At 43.0% G+C, this 19,078-nt stretch overlaps 1 protein-coding gene across 1 annotated transcript in view; it reads right to left on the bottom strand.

Moving 5' to 3' along the window:
• PIK3R1 (phosphoinositide-3-kinase regulatory subunit 1) overlaps window positions 1-19,078 on the bottom strand; it is an 80,083-nt gene that overhangs the window by 14,246 nt on the left and 46,759 nt on the right. The window contains exons 3-7 of the mRNA XM_074359218.1: window positions 10,203-10,295; window positions 9,689-9,763; window positions 4,289-4,420; window positions 3,303-3,504; window positions 3,010-3,089 (exon numbers count right to left, since the gene is read on the bottom strand). Of these exons, the coding sequence (XP_074215319.1) occupies window positions 3,010-3,089; window positions 3,303-3,504; window positions 4,289-4,420; window positions 9,689-9,763; window positions 10,203-10,295 (582 nt within the window). The remainder of the gene's footprint in view (window positions 1-3,009; window positions 3,090-3,302; window positions 3,505-4,288; window positions 4,421-9,688; window positions 9,764-10,202; window positions 10,296-19,078) is intronic.

Below are 19,078 nucleotides of genomic sequence, written 5' to 3'. Positions count from 1 at the left end.
AAACTTCAGAGGACTTTTTGACTGGACACTAAAAACAACCCCGTTGCTCACAACAGTTCCAAAAGCCTGGCAGCAGAAAGAACAGGAGGCTGGTGTCCCAGGCCGGGTCCTCCCGCAGACCGGGTTCCAACACACCTGAGGTGACATCAGCCACCTCTATGGGCTTCAGTTTCTTCGTGTACACGTGAAGAGCCGGACAATGCTTCAACTCTAAAGTGATGCTTTTCACGATACTGTCACTTAAAATGCTTACTGCTTTTTCAAATCTAGGATAAATATCGAGCTGTTATTTTTGTCCTTTGCAATTTATTTTGAATAAATCTTTGAAACTCCTTGAATGGAAACGCTATTTCTCCTTCCCCTGGAGGAATTGTACCTATTCTTCAAAGACCATTTCAAGTCCTCTTTCTTTCTGTGAGCTTTTTCTTTCTACTCAATTACCCTGAAACGTCACCAATCACATCTCTCAGATTCTTTTTATACTTGCAGTACATGCCCTCCCACCTAGAATTTAATTACATACTATGTGCTAATGGGTCTTTATGTGAATTGACACGCTGCCTCAAACATCATTAGTTCTGCCTACCATTTCAAGTTCCACCTGGAAACAACCAGAAAGGATGTCTATTTGCCCCATAATAGTCTTGCTTCTCCCCTACCCCCGAAGTATCATTCAAGCACACGTTTCTATTCACGACAATAAAGTTATGGCAAATCAATGATTTATGACCGTTCCCTGGAGATGCGTGGTGGTGTGCTTCCCGGCCCTCAGGGACTAGCACGTGCCAGGGTACTGACTCCACCAAAGCACTGCATTCCTACCAGGCCTCAGAAGCCATTTCTCTAACTCAGGGTGTCCTGCCGAGCGTCTGCACTGGAGCCACTCCTGAATACACGGGAGATCAGGAGGAGGACGCTGTCCTGGGGCGGGTAGTGTATTTTCACCAGTGACAGATGCTGAAGCCATCATTCCAAAGGACCCATGTGATTTCCAAAACAGCTAAGAGATACCACACAAAGGGGGAAGTGGCTCAAACTAGGCTTTAAAAATTACTTGCAGGCAATTTTTTGGGAAGAGGCTGCAGGCGTTCTGGGACATTTCAGCAAATGTTCACGGCTTTATTTCTCATTCTCAATGGAGCTGATGGAACTAATCTGCCTTTGAACCTGGCACACCAAGAAGAATGGAGGGACGATGATATGTCAAGCAGTTTTAAAGGTGCATCATGAAACCGGCTGCAGATGAATTTTTTGACGGTTGGAATTTGGCTAAAACTGAGACGTTTAACCAGTTCACACCAGGCAGGTGAATTTAGACTCCACCACTGAGTAAGCTACACCCTGTGTAGCAGAAATTCTCAACAACTCCATGGGGTAAATTCATTTGTGAGTATCTATCAAACCTGGCTTTCAGCTTCCGTGTCTCCGCTTTCCAGAGGGATGACCACTAGAAGACCAGGACCCCTGTTTCCTGCAAACAAGACCCAGCTCTCCCTGTCTGAGATGTCCTCCACACATAAGTCCAGAGGAAGTGAGAGATCACAGCTCAATCCTTTGGCTTAGGGCCCTGTTCTGTCCTTGCTAGAACTCTACCTTCCCATCACCATGTGATCAGGCCAGGAGTGGGCAGTCACGGTCCACACCTGCCCCCATCCCTCCCCACAGGGTACTGCTATCACTGCACTGCTTCCTACTCAGCCCAAAGGCAGCCTCTGAACACCAGCACAGAGCTCCAAAACCCGCTATCGAGTGACCTGAGCAGTCACATGACATGAAACCTTTTGGCCAGCCGCCACTGCCCAGGACTAAAGTCCTGGGCTGCACCTGTTGACAGACTTCTCTGGTGCAGCTGACCTACAATCCAGGGTAGCCCTGATGCATCGCCTGCTCGCTGGGATTTGGAATATTTGGAATGGACCATGCTTGCTTTATGCATTATTTCTGCTGCCTCTCTCACCCATGGGTACCATAGTTTGGGTCTGTCCACAGAAGCCCCTCCTGATACCTGTATCATGCGTGGTTACCTATCTCATCCTTTATTCAATCCCTACAGCTAGGTTTTCAGTCTAGACCCTTGGCTCTCTGTCTGCCCCATCCAGATGCAAACAACCAAGCCTGGCTATGGAACACCTGAAACAAAAAGCCCCACTGAGTTCTCACTGCCTGACTGATAACTGGGCCCCACTGCCTGCTAGTATAGAGATAAATTTGATAATCTGCATGAATTACGTATAATAAACAATCAATTCATGATGCTTTAATTAAATTCGAAGCATAAATGCAGACTATGAACCATACCTTCTACTAGTCCTGAAACTTCAGTTCTAGGCCCCCAATCACTACTCTAAATGACCAGCTAAATTTTAACTGGTACACAGCAAAGTCAAGTTGCTTAGACTTGCCACAGTAGAAGAAACGTACATCGGTTTAAATTAAATCCACTGCTAACACAGTCTACACTTCCTGCTCTGTTAAATGGCTAACTGAACGCCCGCCTGCTTTCAAAGAAGTGTCTGGCTCACTCTTAACTTGCTGCAGTGAACCCCTGGTTGCATACTGCTCGCATTATTAAAAATGTTTATTTTCACAGACATTTCTCAGCCCACCTGCTTCCAAAAAACACATTCCAAAATACTTTAAATTATCTAGTAATTATAAGTTCCCTACTTTATAAGTATTAGAAAGAAAAACAAAAATGCCAGCAGTGAAAATGAACTCCATAATTTATGCAACAACTTGAAGCATCAGAGCTGAGGGGAGCGGGCGCTCTCCCAAAACCCCTCACCTAAAACCCAGATTATGCAAAATCCACAAATATCGAAATCCAGATAATACAGACCAGATATGCTGCCACCCAGCCGTTTTTCTTTAAATCGTAAGGTAACACATTATTACGGATCTCAAGTCTACGAGAAACTGACATTACTTTGGAGGAGATTTAAAGCCACCATTTTTCAGGCTCTTAAAAACCAAACAACAAGGGAATTTTAAATGTTCAGGAGGCATTACCTGGTGCAGGCTGTCGTTCATTCCATTCGGTCGAGATTAAAATTTCTATAACTTTTATGAGGTGTTCAGTATTCTCAGAGCTACCAAAAAAAAAAAAAAAAAAAAAAGAGTTCCATTAGAAACTTTTACCCCAGCAACAAACTCATTTTCATTACTACACAATGAAATGAGTGTGTCTGAGGTCAGTATGCCCACGCATGTGCCAACCGGGACCTTTAGAATCAGTTTACTGGCCAGCCGACTTAGGACTCCCCTCACCACCCCCAAGTCCAAGGTGCTCTTCTCTCACTTACCTGGCTGCTGGGAATCTGAAAAGCAGAGGGCTGAAAAGTTCAGAGAGAACTCTTGCATTCAGAAGGTTTTTGCTGGAGCTTTGAGAGAGCTTGAAGAAATGTTTCAGCAAATACTGAAGCGTGAGCCAATACTGATGAGGTATGTTAGGCGACCGAATGAGCTTTTTCAACAGCTGGATGTATTCTTCGGAGCTTTGCACTTCTACAGGTTTTAAAAAAAAAAAAAGGGTGAAGCAAGAAAGAAAAAAGAATGAGAGATCGTTTCCAGCTATCAGTGAATAAATACCTTGAAAATTTCTGTTCGAGCTACAGAGAAGTCATTTAAAACACAGGCAGCAGAAGGAGCGGAGGGTACATTTGCTCTTCTCGTTAGAAAAGGCATTATGAGAAAGTAGCAATCTCAAGTCAGATGGAAATGCAAGAAGCTCTTGGTGTACAAAACCACAAGAGGTTCTGGGTGCGCCGCCAGAGCTCTACCTTCTACTGAGCGGCTTCAAGCGTGATTGGCTAACCCGGAGGAGCATCTGATAAGCATCGCAGGTTTTAACTTTGAAGGTTACAAACCACAACTTCCTGTCCCCAGAGCACTTTAACTGAGCAGGAGCTCCTAAAACAGAGAGTCCTCGTCCTTCAGCTCATTATGTAATGGCCACTGAAGGAGGGGACAGGGACATCCCTACTCACTGGGTCCTGGTTCCCTGAATCTGGTACTTAGAACGTGGAGGCCCTCACTGACATAGTGAACTTTGTTAATCCCAATAAAAGGTTAACAGTTAGCCATTTCAGCATGTGTCTGGCCTTCCTAAGCAAACGAGAGCCTGGTTCTTCTACTGGTTGCCCTGTTAAGGGAGGGAATTTGTGCTGATCGGCATGGGGGGAGGTGGGGCAGATTCCTACCAAAGACCTCTCTTTATATGCAGCACTTGAGTTTACAAGCACACCCACATCTCAGTCTATGTTCAAGGGGGTTCTTGGAAGAGACAAACCTTGGGCTAAAGAAATCATCTCACTGTAAACGGCTACCGGAATGACAGGATTTGGTAAGTCCAGGAGATAGCGTTTGAAAGTGTCTGCTAAAACATGCACATCGATCATGTCCAAGTCCACGGAGGCGGCATCTATGATAGGAAAAAAAAAAAAATTCAGACATTTTACGCATTGGTTGGGCCGATTTTCTGAATGTGTGACTTAGATGTGACACATGAAAGGAAGCAAGATGGGGACAAATATAAGATACCTGAGTATCTTAGCAGTGTTTCTCATAGGGGTTGCTCCTGGCATTCTGAATAGAATGGTTTTTCCTTGTGTAGGTCTGTCCCCAACACTGTAAGCATTTAGCATGAAGGACCCTGCACCTCGGAATGTGAATGTATTGGGAGACAGAGCCTTTAAAGATGTGGCTAAGTTAAGATAGGGCCATTAGAGCAGGATCTCACCCAGTCTGACTGATGTTATAAAAGGAGGAAATCTGGACACACACAGAGACACCAGGGGTGCACAGACAGAGGAAAGGCCACTTAAGGACATAGTAGGGAGGTGGCCGTCTGTAAGCCAAGGAGAGAGGCCTCAGGAGAAACCAAACCTGACTCCTAGCCTCAAGAACTGTAAGCAAATAGACTTCTGTGTTTTAAGCCACCCATTCTGTGCAGTTTTGTCACGGCAGCCCTAGCAAGCTGAGGCAGCTCCCACAGCATCTCCAGATTCGTTCCGGAGGGTGGTTCTGCCCTGATGGAGAACGGTTCTGTCTAGGATGGCTACTCAAGTAGTAAGTACTTCCTAAAACCACAACAAGAAAATATGGAGGAAAAAATGTGAAACGCAAATCCACAGATTTCCTAAAATTTGAGTTGCTCAATACTGCATAAGTATTAATATAAATTTAACCCAACAGAGTGGTTGATTAAACAGTAAGATATTAGACGGTTTGAGCAGTCCACCTCTAGAATACCCATAAAAATAATTTGAACATCTGTGGAATGATTCCCTTTAATTCTGACAGGGTATTCTGATGAAGGTATTACCAGTCTAACTCGTGGGCACTGAACTCTCTCAGATAAGACCAGCAGCCTGTCCTGTAAATCCTTCAGCTGGAACAGAGGTCAGGCACTTGAACACTGGGGTGGTATGAATCACCGCCACTCTCTGAGTACTTGGGGTAGAGCGAGGCACAGTGCCCGGTGGAAAGAAAGGGAGCTGGGGGCAGGAAGGACCACACAGCTGCTGAAGGACGCACACTACTGATGGGGAAGGTGCCTTGAGGAAAATCACCTGGAGCTTCCTGTGCTCAGGGGAGAATGGGAGCTGATGAGCAAAACACTACATTTTTAAGGAGCTTTATCAATCGTAGTGGTAAAAATAAGTCGGAAAGGAGAGCGCTGGAAGTGCTGACACCACTTTTGGTAACCTGAGAATTCCAGGACAGTCAGAACGATGTGTGAGCCACTATCAAGAAATGACATAACTAGGTGACTGACTGGGGCTGCGGTCTAGGAGAGGATGGGAGAAAAACCAAAGTTGACTCCCAGGTGTTCGGCACGAGAAGGGGAAGCATCCCGGACACCCACGGACCGTGCGTGGTGTTCGCGCTCCCCGCTGAGCTGCAACCTACAGAAGTCCCTTGGATATGTTGTCCTCATAAGCCAAACTTGTCCCACTCAGTGGGCAGATCTTATGAAAGATAACCAGATGACCCCTTTTAAAGCTCTAAAAAGTCCATCTTGTGGAAAATGTGGACAGATTAGTTTGAGGACAAGAATTAAAAGGTGGAGAAGCAAAGGGTTCAATCACTTAAACGTCCTACACAGGACTAACCAGAGGCATATCACATCTCTAACAAGTCGGGGAAAGGGCAGGACAAGGTAGGTCTTTGCATAAAGGATCCACATGGACAGTAATTCAACTACCAGTGTGACTTCCAGACAAAAAATTGTGTGTGCCTCCCTGTAAGAACATCCCATAGCCACTGACTACATGGCAAGCTGCTGCCCCACCCAGGAAGTCGCCCCCTGTATACTTCACTCAATATCACTTTGCCCAGCAAATTCATATTACTTAATTCGCTCATCCTAAAAAAGGCCATTTGGCAATGAGGTATAAACATTAAGATGCTAAATTTCCCACACTCCCCTCCCTCCAGCGGGGTTTCTGCGGCCTCCTGTGTGCATGCTTGCTGAGGGGCCACCCCCTATCATGACACCCCCCAGACAGCGCAGTAACCAAGCGTGTCTCTCCTAGACTGACGTCCCTCAAGGGCGGGGGCCTGCGGCTCTCACCTGCTCTTCTCACATCCCTCAGTGCTCAGGAGACAATGCGCTGGTTAAACCTTTGTGGGCTGAACTACAGCAAGTCCTAAGAGTGATGTTTATTCACCAAAGCCCTTCCCTAACACGTGAGGTGTGTTTCAGAGAGCCCTGGCGGCCTCTAAATGGGAAGATCTTATTTCAAGCCTCTGGATCAGCTCACCTTGTGTCTGACTCCACTAGAGTCGTTGCAGTTATGGTCTCTTACTTTTTTTTTTTTTTTTTTTAAAGATAACTTCTAGGGCATCTTGGGAGTTTCTGACTTCTGTACTCCAAGTCTGCTTTTCCGCATAAAAGCTATCCTAAGGTACTCTTCCAGGAGTGACACACATCTGTTACGTGATGACTTTGGATGTTAGCTCAGAGAGAGCTACACAATCTTTAGGTCTGGGATGGGGGAGTTCACACCCCCTTCCACCCCACTTTTCACTAAGTCTGCTCATGACAGGCAACCGGTAAACTCTCTAACATTTCACCCTTGCTCCCACCAGAACAGAGTTCCCTCCCCAACGGTCTCTACCTAAGGAAGCAGCTCTCAATCAGAGTCCTCAATTTTGCTGCCCCACCCCTGCCCTCATGAGATATCTGGCAATAGCTGAAGACATCTGGACTGTCATAACCAGGGGGGAGCCTCACTGGCATCTAGTGGGGAGAGGCCAGGGGTGCTCCTGAACTTCCGGCAGGGCACACAGAAGCCCCTTACAACCAAGAATTATCCATCCTTACATAGTATTGAGGTTGAAAAAGCCTGATTTTTAAAACTGAGGCATAAGTGACACACATTACACGAGGTTCGGGTGTACAACACTGACAGTCATATACACCACTGTGAAATGATCTCCACAATGAGTCTGGTTAATACCCATCCCCACACAGTCACACGTGTTTTTCCCTGTGATAAGAACTCAAAGAAAAAGCCTGATTCAGGTTAAGAGAAATCAAAAAGGAAAAAAAAAAAAAAGAGAGAGAAAAAGAAAATTCACACCATTAAAATTCAAACAAGACAAGAAAGAAATCATTTATTTTAGGTATAGTGGGGGCAAAAGAGAATAAGGACTTTTACAGTCAGAACCACTCTGGATGCAAGTCACAGCCTTCCCATCAGCAGTTACTAATACTTGGAGCACAAGGTTGATGTGTGGATGAAATACAGTAACTTAGCAGGTGCTGATGAAAGGGGGCTGTTGTCCTCCAACCACGTCTGTCCTTTTCAGACACTGGTAATTCACAGGGTTGGCTAAAAGCCATGCTTTTTGTTTTCAGTGTAAGTGACTTCTCTTGGTCTGAGCCTCCTCCAGGATATTACAATTTTTTATGGACTAAAAATCCTCAAGCTGGAAACCATGCTGGAGGAACCACTCCTCCTAACTTGAGATCATCTTTTTTTGTTTTGCCACAAAATTCACTTTTATAGCACAGAACCCAAGTGAAACCAGTTTTCTACGTATGTTTTGATCTCATATGGGGAAGGAAAGTTGTCAAAATCTCTTGTTGACGTGAATTTGGGTTATTTATTCCATCTCACAGGTGGTGTGAAGGTTTTTTTTTTTAGCCTAACTGCATCATTTTGTTTTGGGTCACATTTAAAAAGTTAACCACTGTTTCTCAACTCCCATTTCATCGGTCTCTGAGGTCTAAACATTTCCTGTGACTTTTGACATGTTTAATTTGACCAATTTTCTGACCAAAACATGTATGTTGATTTCAACTGGCTAGGACAAAATTCACTGTTTCCTTAATACCCTGGTAAAGCTGTTAGAAAAAAAAAAATCTTTTCACCCTGATTTTTCTGCCAGTCAACTTCTAATGACCTGCTCTGTATGTGTGGGAGGATATGCCCTGTGTGTGTGTTAAGACTGATTTCTATGTACAAAGGAAAAATAAAAGTTAAAAAAAATTCTTTTTAAGCTTCAAACATTCAGGCGGTGCATTTCAAGTGAAACTATTGACTGATAAAGATCTAATCTCCCCCCCCCCCAGAAACATCTTTTCTAGAAATTCTTATAAGCTGCTTCATTTTGAAGCTGCTTTACCCTTCAAGTTTTCATTTATTAAATATCCTTTGGGCACTCTTGGCACAACTATACTTCTGAAAGTACTCCTTCCAAAACTGGGTTTCATTCCTTTTGGTCCAAGCATCCAAATTCAGTTAAAATAATGTGAGGCAGAAAATGATTTTTCTTAAAAAAAAAAAAAAAAGCCCAATATTGGGAGGAAATGAAGGATCTGAGAGGTCTAGAAGTCAATACAGAAGATGACTTGTTGGAATGATGGCAAGTAAAGATATTCACATTTGTACAGTTTTGTTCTGTGTGGCAAAGGAGGAAGGGGGAACAAAGACTAAAGCCACCAACTTGGTGACTTAATTGATGTCATTTAACCAAGGGTGTGCTAGAGTCGACTTGCACCGGCTCACAGTTCTTCCCATGTTGGAGTTCAGTGATCACATGCTGGTAGCTTGAAATTAACCACAGAAATGGGTAAATGCCACAAACCAGGGCTTCTCACCACGCCCCCAGATAGCTGGTTTACCAGCTCACTACTGACTAGAACAATATCATGATGTTACTTGATGTAAATATGGCATGAAAAGGCAGGCAAGCAAAAAGGGAAGGAAGGAAAGAAGCAAGATAGAAAGAAAAGAAGGGAAAGGGAAAAGAAAAGGAAAAAGAGAAAGGGAAAAAAGCCGGAGACATTTGTTAAATGACAGAGACTCATAAATATTTTTTCAACTGGTCCAGATGAATTAGATGTAGCCAATGGCAAGGTCAGAAAAAGACGGTAGGTAAGCAGAGCTAGAGAAATCCCAAGATGTTTCTCTCCTCTGCAATTTCTGCAGGACCTGGAGGCTTGTGGCTGTGATGACAGCCAATGTACCGGCAGGCAGCGTGCACACATGCCCAACTCAGGAGACAGACATCAAAGGTCTGCACTCTTACCAGAAGAGGGCAGAGGGGAAGTGTGTATGATTTCTGAGCATCCTTCAAACGGAAAACATTGCATGGTTAAGTTCAAGTTTTTTGTGTTTTACCTGAAACAGACAGGTAAGAACCATCTTTCACGTATTTCTAGTTCCGTGACACTCACCACATTCAAGAAGCTGTCGTAGTTCTGCTAGGTTGCTGGAGCTCTGTGTTCTGTAGAGAGTTGAACATTCCAGACCTAGGACACGAAACAGACTGAGTATGCAAAACACATCTCTCTGGAGAACCCAAGAGCCTGCTGCCAGCAAGATGTTCCAGTTTCCATCCAGTATCTATTCTAGATGTGCACCAAATATTCTTGGAAGTCAGTGCCTACGATTCATCTTAGCTGGCCTGTCAATAATTTTGGCAAAATCATCTGGCCACCAAGGAGCAAGTTAATTGAGTTTACTCAATTATGGAGACTTTCATAGCTTCCATTCAGTAACTACACGTTAGTATGGAGTTATTAGTCAGACCAAGATTATCTCCCCAGGTCATGGCAACAAAGAGCTTTGGTGTCCAGCACAGGTGGCAAGAAGTGTATCCAAAGAATGCCCACAAGACAAATATACCTGACAGCACCCACGATATAAGGCCGCCCCCCGTTAACAGATCCTGGCTACCAGTCAGATTACCTTTCTTTTCAATGGCTTCCACCAGCTTGATGAGGAGCGGTGGAGCGACATCAGGAGGGGCAAACTGCTCTGCAAGGTCTGGGAGCGTCGAAGCTGTAAGTAAACAAAATCCTCGGGTTATGCTGAATCCAGTACACTTGACAACAGGGAAGAAAACCGAGACACGAAGTAATGGAGTGCTGCTGGGGCAGCAGCAAACTCAGGCCGGAACCAGAGACGGCCAGTGCTGGGCCCTGGGCTCTAGAAGGCTGCTCCCTGGCTGCCCCGCAACTGTGCCTCTTCCCACAGTGCGATGAGTCTGGGGGCCAACAGGACGTGGCAGCTTCTTCTCTCCTAGGACACACTCAGAATGCTGCCCAGAATCCCAGGGTTCCTGGCCAGTGCCTCTCATGGCCTCTTCCCCAGGTCCACCCTCCCCAGGGCAGACCTCCCTGCAGGGGTGCCCCCTCGGCCTTCGGAGTGGGCCGGGGCTCAGGACAGAAAGAAGTTTGGCTGTGTGAGGCCATGGCAGCGCAGGGCCAAGCTGGGGTGGCCCGGGAGCCAGCTCTCCCCACATCTCCACGCTCTGGGGCAGAACTCAGAACCCAAACCTAAGAAATTTAACTTCAAATCTGGCTTCCTTGTCATCATGAAGAAATAACTGTCCAGGCAGGATGACAGAACAGATTTTCTGAACAGTTTGTTAACACGACGTAACTTTAAAATACTGAGACGCAAGTGCTTGGGCCTCCTTTCGTGCTACTGCCCCAACCCCACAAAGGTCGGGTGGGCTTAGCGGCAGATACAAAGCCCAGACAAATGGTCACTGGCCATGTGACACTCAAATTTAAGTCCCCATATATCTGCTGTTGGAAAGCCTGTATTTGTTTACATGTATTTTGGTCAGCTAATAGCTTAAGAAATGTGATGCTTTCATAAACTGTCTTTCCATGGTTTATTTACATGTTTTACCAAATGATACAAAAGTCAAAAAAAAAAAATGTAACTGGATGACACAAATAACGTCCTTCAGCATTATACTGTTAATTGTATTTTCACTCCAAAAATACAGGAAACCAGAGAAAACTGGGATGTTGTATTGGTGTCGTACAAGGGAGACTTGGCGGCGGGGAGGTGGATTTTGCTGGAGGTGAAGAGAGTCATTAGAGAAAGATGATGGATGGACTAGTCGGGGGGACTCGGGAGTCCTAAATGGGTATGCACTTGATGGCAGAGCTTTACGCTGAATGAAAAAAGAAGGAAGCTGGTGGAACTGGGGAGAGAGACAGGCGGATGCATGGCTGTGGTCTGGGATTTTGGCTCTCCTCTCGTTGTGGCTGGTACGACGCGTGGACAAGGATCGGTTGGGATGTGGACGCCTGGAGTGACAATGCTGGCCAGCCTGACCTAGTTGACATTTATGGAGTGTTCCAGCTGGTAGCAGGGAGCACATTCTTTTCAAGTAAAACATAATACTCACTAAGGGTACGGTGCTAACACTTTCAGTAAATTTAAAAGAATCAAAATACTGTAAGTCATGTATTCTGACCATAGTAGAATTAAAATAAAATCAATAATAGAAAGACATATGGAAAATGCTGAAATACTTGGAAATTAGAGACCTCACTTGAAAATAAATTATATTCACTGGGATGGAATCATATGGGAAATAAAAGTATATATATAGAAAACCATCTTAAGTAAAAATTTTTTTCCTCATAATACACCAGAAGGGGGAGCTAAACATACTCATCTCAAATTTCTCAAACTGCAAAAGTAGGTAAATGACAGTCTTTATGAAAATACCGACATGTGCAGACTTTATCAGCCATCAATAAGTAACGTTTTAGACACTTAAGAATGCACGGTGATGAACCTTATATAGGAATAGTTTATATAATCTAAGAAAGACTAAATATTGGCACTTTTGTTCCAGTGAGATTTCAGTGGTGTGATTCTTTATTAGAAGCCATACACCACATTAAACAAATTTCTAATGAAGCCCAGCTTTCTAATACTGAGTCAGCAGAGAAAAATAACAGACTCACAATACCTTAGCACAGTAAGATTATGTTATTAAATTTTGACCTCAGAGAATTAAGTATGATTTACGTCATGTTGGAAACCCAACCCCTGCAATGTTAGATGCTTTTAGGTTGCAGTATTCCTTGAGACAGACAGTAATGTGATCTCACCACCTAACTCCACTAGCCACTGCAGTTACCCAGGATGAAGGGAGAAGAGCTAAGCTAAGGGAGAGAACCCGGTAGCAGCACTCTCCAGGAGGATGCTCTATGACGATGGAAGTGCTCCGTGCGTGGGGCTATCCCACAGGGCAGCAGCACATGTGGCTACTGAGCACCTGAAGTGTAGCCATTCCAACTGGGAAACTGAATTTGTAGCTTTTATGGATTTAAAATAGAACAGCTATGTGTGGCTAGTGAGCACAGTATTGAAGAATGCCGTCCTATCACCTGAGCAAGGGCCTATTTTGACTCCGGAGTTGACTTTGTGCTACGAAGACCCCCACTATAAAACCATCCCCGAGGACAGGGCATCCGGACATGGGACTTTTCAAACCTGAACTCAGGGCACACAAAGTATCACTCAGTTCCCTGGGTGATTCTCCCCTACTGTAAAAGCACCTGAACACCTTCTGGACTTCATAAAAGCAGGACAGATAACGTCACCGACTTTCCAACAGTCGCTATGCAGAGAGCTGTGTGGGAACCTCGTTTCACCGGTTTCCTCCACCACCTGAGCCTATGGACACCTGGGGAACCTGCCAGAACGACAGATTCCCAGGGATGACTACAAACCCCCAGAATCAGAACAGGAATGGAGCTAGCAGCCTGTTTTGTGTTAGTAACAAGTTTTAGGACATGCTGTTATGATAAGCAAATCCATGTGGGTGACTCCCCAGCCCCCTGAAAAAATCCAGCAATGACATCGCCCAAATGTTAACATCTAAGTACACCTGAAAAGGACTTAAAATACAAATATCTTGCAAGTTTTGTAGACTTTATAATTAAAAGCACTGTGAAATAAAGAAAAGAAATACCGTAAAATGAAAGAGCATAGCCTTTCATTTCCTCCAATAAAACTATAAACTACTTCCCTTTGCCTTAGATTATCAGCTCACACAAACATCCTCCCCTATAAATGCCTTCAACACTGAGCAAATTGAAATACCATCTTGTCAGCATATGTAACAGAAGGAACACAGAAAGGCAGAGGAGTGCTGTAGAGAAATGTTACTAATCAGGACTCCCTGGAGCATTTCTCCTTAGCCCTCTCAAACTTAGAGATTTCAGCACATGGCAAGATGCAAAAAGCTAGAGATGAAACAGTAAACACATGAACCCAGACATCCACACAACACTTGTCCAACGAACATGCCTAGTTCTCCTTTCTCTTCCCTCATGAATTAACACAAGCATTTTTTTTATTAAAAAAAAAAAAAATCTTTGAAGCTGGCAAGTGAAAGTGGAATTACTTAATAAAGGTTTACCTCCTCCCAGAATCTTATCAACACGATCGTTTCTGCAGGCAAATATGAAAGTTAAATTAAGTGATAATTAAAGATTTCACCTAACTGTGATTGAAATATGCACCCAAGAGTTGTTACATTACTGGGTTGGGAAATACTACACATAAAATCATTTCTATCACTCTTATTTCTTCCCTTCAGCTTGAAGGAGGAGGAAAAACAAAAAAACCAAAAACGTTTCCTTAGTCCTTTCAGTGTTTCTGTGGCAAAAACTGGTAGTTTATTTTCCACATCCTGTGCTACAAAATATTTGTTTCACTGGTACAAGTACTACATGTAGTTTCTAAAAAGCACTGTGATGGCTATCAGGTATCTGCAACAACACTGGAACCTTGCTCAAAGTGCACCCCAGAACACTTTAAAAAGAGAAAAAAAAAACTAGATGTATACATTGGGAGGGACAGTTACCCTTTTTGTAATATAGCAAATTTACCACTGAATTTTTAATACTGAAAAAGCTTTATTACCCAAATGTATTATCATAGCTGATCAAAGCAACGAGAGTTTTAAAAGGTAAATTTTACAAAGAGAGAAAATTAAAAAAAAACCCAACAATTCAAGGATTTCCCATGTTCTAATACAACATCTATGATTCAATCCACTTCCCCTTTAAAATATTTAAACACAGGGAATGTGGAAGCTTTACCCAAGAAGCCTTTAAAACTCACATCTTCTACTTTGCACAGCAGGATCAATTAACATTGAAAGTCTAAAAAGCACTCTAAAGCAACAGATTCATTATTTCAACAATTCTACAATCAACTATTCCTTTAATTTTATTAATTACACAGGGCCAACAGTCACATTTCCGTTAGAACCCATTTTAAGAAATTCCAACAGGAAATGACAATCGTTACGAAGTACCAAATTTGGCAAGTCGTTCTTTGAAAAGTCCATGATAAAGTACCACATCATACAGTTCAATAAACTAAAACACAATGGAACTTAAAAAAAAATCCAAAATATATAGATCATAGATGGTGGCTATTAAACAAAATACAAATTAACAGAGCAAAATCCTCATCAAGTTTATATATAAATTCTCATTTGATTTTGCCTTCCAGACAGATTTTTATCCCTGACTGAGGAATGCTTTTTGGTTTTTGAATCCTGCTGTAGCCAGTGTATATAAGTCTGGAAAGCCAAGTCTAATCTTAAAATGCTGGGTGAATTTCAGATTCCTCTATTACAATCCAACACTGGTTTTTCACTTAGCTGAATCATTTTTCATCAAAAGAAATCAGTATTACTTAAGAGGAGAGAAGACAAGAAAGAACAGCAGAAGAGTCTAAAAGTGGCAGAGAAGCCAAGACGTTTACTAGTTCAAAAGAAGAGAGGAATCCATCTCTAACAAGAACACGGATGAAATGGGGGTCCCAGGCTGCGGAGAATTTTTGATGACCCATCAGATGTTGCATTTTCCACTAGTTCTACTTTCCTCCTCTGCCCTGGTGACAACTGATCACATGGAACAGAAGAGAGCCTTCTCTCCCAACGTAGGCCCTTCCCAAACCACTGACATGGACAGGCCTGAACAGTCCTTGGGCACCAGTGGTGTGTGGGAGACGGCATTCCTCACTTTAAAGGGTGCCAACACCGCTACAAAGTGCAAGATGAAACCAGCACACAGCTGCACCTTTTGGAAGCCTTCTCCATTAAAAAAAAAAAAAAGGTATTTCAGAGTTAGTGCCTGGCAGGGATGAATGGAAAATTTAAGCTGAAATTCTGGGACTCCAGAGACTGCCCCAGCCAAGTATTTCATTACTGATGGAAGCAGCTTGGAAGTGCACAAAAAACTGCCACTTACCTTTTAAAATATAATACAAATACACAGAGAAGAAAATGTATAGGCAAAGTGAGGATCAATATTAAATCAAGATGTTTGTTTATTAACTGTTGCTGAATCAAAACTTTATTTCTGCCTGAATCTCTCTCATTCTTCCAAATGAAAAATGTACATTCTGGTGGGTATAAATCTAACAAATCCCAATACTTTTCTTAAATAAACCTTATAAGCACGTTTATACTTTATGCTTGTAACAGTTAATACCCTGAATGTTTAAACTTCTCAAGTTCTGTGAGCAAAGCCATAACCAATGCTAGCTAAGATAATGAAGCTAAAAAACTAAAAGCAAAAAACAAACAAACCAAAAAACCTGAAAAACCAACCAAACAAAAAACAACTATGGGTTCCTTAGTTTTAGAACACACCTGTTTAATCAAGGGTTAAATTATAAAAAGCACAGGTTTAAAGCCAAAGAGACCTGAGTTTTAATCTTGGCTTTGCCACTTACTAGATATATCTTGGGTATATCAGTTAACTTGAGCCCCAGTTTCTTGATCTGGAAAATGGGAATAATTTTAAGTGTAACAGTGATTAAATGAACATATAAACAAACATGCGTAGGCATAGTGCCCAGAATGTAGAAAGCACAAACTAATGGGTAGCTATTATTAATTTAGAATTATTCATGTAATCTTTTTCATTTTTATTAATAGATTTTTTTTAAAATACCCAATTGCAACGGCAAATTTTAAGACCAGAAACTACTAGGAAAGACTGAGAGAGAAGGAATTCTCAGTACTTTAAGGTGGCCAACTGGAAGTATATTTAGTAGAGGAGGCATATATTTTGCCTTTCTCTATATAGAAATGCTCTATATCTTTTCAAAAGTCATGTCTAAGTTATCACATGATTTTGAATATACTGTACTTTTCCCCTATAAGGACTATTTATTTGAGTTATTATACTTCAGTTTTCTGAATGTAAAGGAAAGATGAAGTTGGAATGATATTGAATTTGGTGAAAACAAGAACTTTTGGGGGAGGAAGAAGAAAAAAAATATGGGCACTGAAAATGGGAGTAGAAAGAGTAGATGTGAAAGTCAATCTTCAGTTGAAAACAACTACACTGTTTTCAGACATAACTTGGTGGAGGGAATTAAAAGGGTTGTCAACAGATTTAAACAAGAAGTCTGCAAATCTTTTCAGATACCCTGAACTAATTATAATTAGTCTTTAGTATCTTTAAGTTTATCTTCTGGTTTATCTCTTCTGCTCCACAGCTTAAAAACAAATGAAAGGGATCTGAGATCTTCTGCTCATTTAATTTTTATTTCTAGACAAGAGACTAGTACAGGGAAAAAAAACAAAACAAACGGGCTAAGACTTTATCGAACATAAGCAGACATTACAGCTTTGCTTCTGCTGGCCTTAGCCAAAGAGATAACTGAGATGCAAGATTATACTTAATCTCTGACAGTCTGGCCTAATTAATTGTGATTCTTATCACCTAAATTGGAGTCTGATTTAAAGATTACAATTTACAGCATATAGCAAATTAAGATGCTGGGCAGGAGATAAATGGGGAAGAGAAAGGGACCCCCCTCCAACACATACACCAGGAAAATAATTTATAGTTGAGTCCCTGGGATTTCAGAGGCTAATGGTTTATAAGGGAAGTTGATCCTCTGGTCTGCTGGCTTAGAAAGACTGCATATGGTGTGTGACTGAGAGGCCCCAAAAGGGAAGGAAAGATGGGGAAATCACATGACATTTATACAATGGGTGCTTGACTGTTTGTGGAACGACTGTTACTGAACATCAATTGGGAGTTACACTTGCACACAAAGTATTTTACAGACATGCTTATGCTTCGTTTTCATAGCAGTTCCTTATCAACCTCAATTAAAAGGTGAGGAGGCAGAAATTAAGTCACTTGGTAACAAAGCTCATGAATAATGTCCCTGAGTTCCACTTGGACCTGTTTCTCTCTATCAGCGTCCACAAGTCCCAGTCAAGGGAAGAAACCTGTGATGAGTTTTCCTAAGTTTCCTGCCAAGGCTCCCTAATTTAAAGGGTAACTGTGATAAGGGTGTCATGTGACACAGATACTGATGCTCGACCCCACAAGTGGGTAGCCAGAGTACTTTCTGGTGCCCGCAAGTAAAATGACCCTGATAATAGCAGTTTTTGCACTTCCCCCCAAACAAACAATTCAGTAGTTTCACCCTCACAGGAACATATTTTGAACTGCAGATAATTAACATCATGAAGAGAAAGGAATGGTAACCCAGTTAATAACAAGAGGGAGGTGGGGGCTCCAGGTGAGCCAAGCTCTCCCCTTGGGGCTCAGGAGGGGGGCCGTGGAGGCACTCACTTCTCTCCCACTTCTATCTGATAATGGGTTTCACAGTCACAAGCAGGAAATGTTAGAAATGCTCACAAATAATAAAGCAGGGTCTTCCCATATAACTTGAGAAGCCCCGATCTCACAAGAGTTGAAGGATCCTCTGATCAGGAGAGGGCAGAAGTAAGAGAGAAACTGGACAGAAAGATACTACTGGTGGAACCAGAGACCAGAAAGAAGTGTTCTGATGTAGACTGGAACGTCACTAACTAACAGTGCAGAAACAGAACGCTGGCTGACCCAGGAGAGAGTGCGGAGAGGGGTGCCAAAGATGCAGATCTGTCCAGTGAGGTGGAACAGGCAGACTTAAGGAAGCCTCGATGGAAATCAAAGAACAGAACTATCAACCCTCAGCAGAGCTGAGAATCACTTTTTTGTTGTTTAAGCCACCCAGGATACGGTATTTTGTCATGACAGACTGAGCCACGTACATCAATATGCTACACCCAAAGAAAGGAAAGAAAATACAAGTCTAGGAAAAAATCAATGTCAATGTCAATTCTTTAGGTGTTTAGTAAGCATCCTGTGTCAACATGTCCCCAAAGGCAGCAGTTTAGGGAGGTGCTTCCTCAACTTTGATGTGTATTAATAACCTTTGATGTGTAATAATAATCTAATAGATCGGGGTGAGGTTTGGGGTTTTGCATTTCCAGCAAGCTCCCAGGTGGTGCGCATGCTCCTGGTCCTCAGACCATACTTTGAGTAGCAAGGCTTGACAGTGAGCCTGCCAGTCAAACAGAGAATATCCAGATCGCTGTGGGAGACAGACTCCCAGTGCTTAACCTTCATACTGATAACTTGTTGCCTAAATGCCCTGGGCTTCACGGGCTGATGTACACCAGATCCCATGGCCCAGCATCCCAACTTATATAGGCAGATGATGCTGCCTGACTCAGAGGGTCTAGCTCTCAAATAGAATTAGACCTGCTACCATACCCTATTAGATATCAAAAGAGAGTGCTGCTCTGTGTGTGTGTGTGTGTGTACCATTGTGTGGGGAGAGACCACGCGGGTCACAACCTGCCCAAGGTCCCACAGAAGTTCGGGCCAAGGGCTGGGACTCAGTTTTCCTGACGCCCATACCAGAGCTTTTCCCACCTCGCCACATTCGACTCAGCTCTTTAAATTGAGTGTTGGGGGTGGGGTGGGGGTGGGGGT

The sequence above is a fragment of the Camelus bactrianus genome, chromosome 3, assembly GCF_048773025.1.
Source record: "Camelus bactrianus isolate YW-2024 breed Bactrian camel chromosome 3, ASM4877302v1, whole genome shotgun sequence".
Taxonomy (NCBI): Eukaryota; Metazoa; Chordata; class Mammalia; order Artiodactyla; family Camelidae; genus Camelus; species Camelus bactrianus.
Note: the sequence above shows the minus strand (reverse complement) of the source record. Positions and strands in the feature narration are given on the sequence as shown.